General features: G+C 40.2%; 1 protein-coding gene across 1 annotated transcript; it reads right to left on the bottom strand.

Annotated features, from left to right (window-relative positions):
- Positions 1–453: 453 nt before the first annotated feature.
- Positions 454–6,493, bottom strand: LOC105056843 (inactive TPR repeat-containing thioredoxin TTL3). The gene is given in 6 exon segments (XM_010939179.4): positions 454–514; positions 516–631; positions 743–1,076; positions 1,211–1,383; positions 1,815–2,010; positions 3,088–6,493. Coding segments are annotated over 6 exon segments (1,746 nt in total). The 5' UTR covers positions 3,987–6,493; the 3' UTR covers positions 454–486.
- Positions 6,494–6,679: the final 186 nt, after the last annotated feature.

The raw sequence follows: 6,679 nt of genomic DNA, 5'->3' as shown, positions 1-6,679 counted from the left end.
CAACTTTATAGGAAGCCAATTTACAATAAAGTCCAATAGCACAAAGCCCCAGTTATGTGCATAAGCTATAATTTACTGAATGAATGAAAAGAAGCATGATGTACTGATAAATCCATTATGAACAGATCATATTTTTCTGAAGAGAAAGCTAGAACAAAGCTCTGACTGCTTTCATTAAGAGAATGATGGAACACATGTTATTATAATCAGATGACTCTAAAACAACAGTCTTCTTAGCTCTAGATAAGTCTGAACAAAACCTTTGAATGATCATCTAGCTCCTTTAAAGATGATTGATAAATTGATATGATGCTAAAATAGCATCAATCATCTTTAAACAAGTTAGAGATTAGCGGCGAAGCTGTTTGTAGATCATTGAGTCATTGCTATATGTTAAAATTGATCCTGTGGGTTCCTCAGAATTAAAGCACAGGAAATGATACATACTGGCTAATATGAGATTTTCCAGAATTGATGATTAGAACATCAGGATCGAACTGTGTCCACTTGCTCGTCGCTGCTTCTTGAGTTGGGCTGTAGCCTCAAAGAGGGCCCTGCTCACCTCCTCATCTCCTGGAATTTCTTGGACTAACACTTCATAATCCTTTATTGATGCCTCCCACCTTTCCATCTAAAATGACATATTGCACAACCACCAAGTCATGCATTTATTTTCTTTAGTTTGGGCAAAGCTCAATGTATTTCAGCATTCTAGCGCACCTCATGAAGCAAGCTTTCTCACCTTTGCATTGCAGTCAGCTCTCCTTAGACGAGCTTTGCTGTACAAAGGACGCACACTAAGGGCAACATTGCAGTCCTCGATGGCTTTCTCCCAGTGGCCTAGCTTGGAACGACAAGCAGCTCTATTGCAAAGAAGAACAGAATTTTGTGGATCATGATCAAGGCCTGCTCCATAAGCAATACATGCCTCTCCATACTTGGAGGCCTTGAAGAGTTCATTGCCTTTGGACCTAGCAGATACCACTGCATGTGTTCTCCGGACCACAACACCAATCTCCCGGTTGCTGGGGTCAAGTTCAGCAGCCATTCGAGCCACTACGACCGCATCCTCAAACCTTTCATCCAAATCAAATAGGAGTATCCGTTAATATATGCTAATTAATGAGCCATGCATTGCAAATGTGCATATCTATTAATTTGCAACCAAGTATGTTGTTTGATTTCTATATGATGAGCTTCTGAAACTAACCTTCCCAAAGCCATATCAACCTGTGCTCGGATTATGAGGACATATGCATTCCTATTAGCACCATAGAACTTTGTGGATGCATCAATGTCGAATTTGGGTGCACCATTTAGCAATGAATCTGCCTCGTCATGCCTTTGGAGCTTTAGAAGTGCCTCCTCTTGCAATGCAAAGATCTTAAGAGCAAAACATAACGAGCATCTAAGATGAAGTTGAACAAGAAAAATGTATAAAGACTTCAATATCTCTACCCAACCACAGTTGATACTCTCCTTATGAAGTTATTAAAAATAATGATACAGGAAATCTTTTAGACAGTACTCAACTGATGTTCCTCACTGTAAGTTCTACTCAATTTTGATTGTAGTCAGATCTTTAAATGGAACCTGATTGCATCTCAATGGGGCCAGGATATGCATTGTGGCGAAAAACATAGAACACAGTAATGTTAAGTAACAACTAAAATTTTGAAATAATGAATCAATTTAGACAAGGAAATAGATAAGGAAGCATGGACATATATACTTGCTAGCAAAGATAATATATGAAACAACATAAGGTATAATTGCTAGCACTGTGTAACAGAAATATTATTGTGATGTCAGACCTGTGGTGCGGAATCGGCACCAGCAGAGACAGCAGCCTGTGATTGCTTTAACACAGTGAGCCAATCCTTTTGCTTACATGCTTCATTACACCTGGCCAAGTGGGTCTGGAGGGCCTGCACTCGTGAGAAGTCATTAGAGCTGGTTTCTTTTCGTGATAGCTTGTAATGGTGAGTTGCCTTCTCAGCTTCTCCCAGTCTGAGACATTGTTCAGAAATATCAAGTGTTGTTTAAATAAGGCTATGGAAGAAGTAAATTATAAGGAAAGATGCTACTCTTCCTTTGAGTTTAGTGCTCCGCATTGAAGAAGATCACTTAAAATATAAGTTAACCATACCAAATCAGTAGAGATCTTTGCTAAACATGAACTCAAAACCAGTAGACTGAAGAACAAGTCAATATTTCAATATTATTATTTGGTACTTCATGTTGCAACTTTTGTATACTCAAGAACATAGAGGCCAAATGAAAGGAAAATGCCCCTAAGCCAGAAGAACGACAACTAAAAATAGATGTAGTTACGCTACAGTTCAGAATTACAAAGTTACATAAAACCACGACTGGATAATAGGATTACAGACCTCTGGGTTAATTTAATGTTATATATCATAGGAAGGTGATTAAGAGTAGCTCAGTTGCCCAAAGTTTACTAGTTTATGCAGAGATGTCTATGGTCAAGTTAGAAAAGTTCATATTCATTGTTTAAGAAGACAACATGACATACAAGTTGAGCTTTATTAGTGGGACTTTCTTAATAATAACACTCATAAATTCTTTCTTTTTTTTTTTAATTGCGGAACTTACTAATAACACTTATAGTCATTGTTCTGAAAAGGAAAAATGTAAACTCAAATCAGTGGATGAGAAAAAAATATCCGTTATAACTGTTGGCTCTAATTGTATCTTTTAGAATTCAGCAATTACAGAGGCCACAAGTAATAAAAAATGTTTCCAAGCCAAAAGAATCACAGGCAAACAGGAAGCAATTTAGATAAACAACATCTCAGAATTATAAAACCAAGCAAGTAGACAAGCCAAGAAACCAGGGTAATGACAATATAGACATTCTAGCTCATAAACATTATAAACTATAAGCTCGTAATTAAAAAAAAAAAAAAGTAGCTCATCACACACAAAAAGAAAAATCAAAATGATTTATATCTCTAGCAAATCCTAAATCAATCAAAACATTTATTGTACCAACTCTAATATACCAAGTATTGATCTATTTCTTAAATGTTCTTAAAGGGTTACGCATTGATCTCTCGCAGTTACCTGAGATAAAGAGTACCCAAGCGGTGATGCGCTCTGTAATATGAAGGCTCAATCCTTACAGCTTCTTTGCACTCGTCAACTGCCTCGAAAAGCCGGCCCAAACCCATGAGCGCCGCCGCCTTGTTGCTCCAGTACGAAGCCACCTCTGGATTCATCACAATTGCCTGATCATACAGAGACAATGCCTCGGCAAACCTCCCCTTCTTGTACTCCTCATTCCCCATCTCCTTCAACTCCTCTGGATCTAATCTCTTCGAAAGAGCCCTGCACGGCTCTGGTTGGGACTCTGCTGGTTCTTTTGCCGGGTTCTTCATTATATTGCCCATCACTCCATTAGGCCCTGGGTACTTGAACCCATTCCTCCCACTGGCATTCGCTCTCGACTCCTTGGCGGTCTTCGGGAGGTAATCAAGCACACTCTGGTTTCGAGAATTCGTCAAATTCTGATTCCCCCTGATGTTGCCTAAGTTCCCATAGACCATCACATTGCCTGAAGAGACCCGGACCAAGTTACTGCTCCCCTTAGCTCGCCGGTGGTCATAGATCATGCTGTCAAGCTCTGCTGCCAGGCCATTGCTCGAATAAACTGACGTCAATGCCTTGTTCGATTCCGGTTGTCTCGAGGCAGCAGCCTTACGGTAGCTCTCAGGCTTGGCAACAGGTGGCTGAGATAAATTTGCTGGTAGCACCATGGCTTTGTCATTGGATGCAGGCTGCTGAGACCGTCCATTGGAGGACGGTAGCTTCACAATGCTGTGTTCTGGAGATCGTTGTGGTATCGAGCTCGTCGAGGCGGACCGACGATGCCAGAAGCCTCGGCGGCTGAACAAGCCACCATAGAACACCATCACACCGCACCCTGATGGCTTCTTCGCATTGTCCATGGTTCTGATAGCCATGCAGAGTAGACGGAGGTGGGAATTCGGCCTTGTCTTTGGTTGCAGGAGCTAACCAAAGGGTGGGGGCATTTAAAAGTGAATGGGATTGGAAATTTGGTGGGAATTTATAATTCTTGTGGGGTTGTCATGATTTGAGAGCTGAAAGCATAGTGGGAGAGAAGTCCAGGAAGCACAAGAACAACAGTATAATAGAAAAAAGAGGTGGCGGAAAGGGGAAAAGGGGACTTCGGATTGCTTGGATAAGAAGAAGAATAGAACATGCATGCCAAGGAAAAAATAAATAAACAAACCAAAGGGGAAAGGGTGCTACCGTTGGAAACTTAGAACTGGGAGATCTATCTCACAAAAGTCTCAAGGAAGCCAAGCTTCCTTTTGGCCTTCCTTTTAATCATTTTTTACGGAATTTTAACACAGAAAAAAAAAATGGAAACGGGAATCTCAGATTAGAAGAATGGAAGAAAAAGGTTGTATCTTAGCCTTGTTGGTGATATTTTAAGATTTGGAGCTTTGTTTTTGGATGGCAATAGCTAGTGGGGAGTGAAATCCGGAAGCCGGTGGAATGTGGATCACTGATGAAATGGGAAAAAAGTTGGCAGTGATGTTTTCTATTAGCTATATTTGGATTTTTTTTTTTTTTTTTTTTTTTTGTATTTTGGACCGTTAGAAGAGAACTTTTTAATTTGAAAAGAAAAAAAAAAAAATTTTCGTGTGTGTGTGTTATTTTATACAGCGATAAGTGGTGTAGCCATGTGCAGGCCTTCACGTAGGAGTGGTGCTTCCCACGTAAACAAATCCAGCTGGAATTTAGCTGAGGCCATCTGTTATCCTTCATGAATCCTGCATTGGGACAGGCTACTTCATGGTAAATGCACAAATTGGATGGATTGGATCCAGGTTAATTGCCAACCAAAGTCCAACCAATGAACAGATTACCCAATCCTAACGACACTGAATCCGACATCCAACTTGGCAACAAGCCAGTAATCCAAGTGCCAACTCTACTGCAAAATATTTAACCTCAAAGCAATTTTAGATTGGGCTAGCTTAGGTCACACTTCGTTGGGTTGGTCCCGGAAGAATCAGGATTAGGTTGAGTTGGGTCAAGTTAGGTTGGATTCTTTTCACATCGCTTAAGCCTTCAACCTAAACCCACTTCACTAGAAATCAAGTTGGCATTTTTGAATCCAAGTGAAGCCCAAATTAATTATGGATTGGCTAAACTAGACCCAAGCAATAGTTTGAACGACGTTATATTAAATCACTCTAACCCAAGTTCCACCTTGCCCTCAATTTACTAGTAGATTCCAGCCTTTGCAATTTAGACTTGGTGATAATATTTGACATCAAAGTTTTATACAAGCAGGTCTGGCCATGTATTCATTCCTCAACTTGTTTCTTGTTTTTGGGTCAGCTGTGGTTCGTTTAAGCCTTTGATCTTGTCATCCCCAAAATTAGAAAAGTATGAGAAAAAGAATAAAAAACAAAGATGCAGAGAGAGCAAATTACCATGGGCCCGATTTCATTTGGAAGAAGTCAGCAGAACCGGGTCAGAGCTGATCCGGTCCAACGTTCAGCAGTTGGGTGGGGAGCAGTGGAACAGGTAGTACGAAAAGGAGGGAGGCCCGGCCACCTCTGAACATAGCCGAATCCCACCCAAGTCTAAAACGTGGTCTGCCGTTTTCACACCTTGTCCGGTTGGCGACTTGTTGTTTTCCCATGAACAGCAAGCAGCGGTTCAGTCAATCACAACCATCCAAGCAACAGGTGCATCAGAAATAACACCAATCCCCTGCTGCCATGTTGTTCTGATAAGGAAGTCCTCGAGACTCACAAATGTCACTACATTGGATGGGGTTTATAGCACCATCTAATCCAAGATGATGTTATAAGAAAACTAATACTGAGCTAAATACAAGAACAATATGGTAGCTATTAATTCTTCCTCTATTTCACAAAAGCCAAAGATCAGCAAAAGCAAAAGATACGAAAACCAACAAGCTTTATTGGATTGGGCAAAGCTGTTCATTAATACAACTTTGGAGATATCAGGGTGGGAGGATTGGATCAACTTGTTGGACATAATAGAAGTAACATTGGCATCTGAAAATATTGCTCGCATATAAAATGGTCAGCAAGCATAGATCTTTAGGAGCTAGCATATATGATCCATGGGACATGAGGGAATCAGAGTGGAAACTAAAAGAAAAATGTTCATCATGACACACTGCGATCTCGAGTACTAATAATGAGAAGCAACAACTTTGCCAGCATGTGGACCTCACATTACAGGTTATGCACAAATGATGGAAAGCTCTGAGAACAATAATAGAAGGCAAATGGGGTGAGGATGGGTTATAAGTCAAACAGAGCAGCAGGGCATGTGGCAAGGTTCTAAACGAATCAGTCTCCCAGGAAGACACATAATATAAAAATAATGCAAATTTGCTGAAATTTGTAGACCATGAATTGTTATTACAGGAAATGAAGCTGGCTCTTCTAGCATTCAGAGTGATGATACTGGGAGAAAGATCAAGCATGACCTTCCTGAGATTTTGAACCGATCTAAAGAGATATTTTATAGGTTGGAAACAGTTAATGATATGGCTCATTAGCCATTTTACATAAGAATTACAAGATGCATCGAATATGGTGAAGTCTAACCAAATTGAAAGAATGTTTATTGGGGAGGATGA

The sequence above is a fragment of the Elaeis guineensis genome, chromosome 13, assembly GCF_000442705.2.
Source record: "Elaeis guineensis isolate ETL-2024a chromosome 13, EG11, whole genome shotgun sequence".
NCBI classification, from domain to species: domain Eukaryota; kingdom Viridiplantae; phylum Streptophyta; class Magnoliopsida; order Arecales; family Arecaceae; genus Elaeis; species Elaeis guineensis.
The sequence above is the reverse complement of the archived record's forward strand: the minus strand, read 5'-3'. Positions and strand labels throughout refer to the sequence as shown.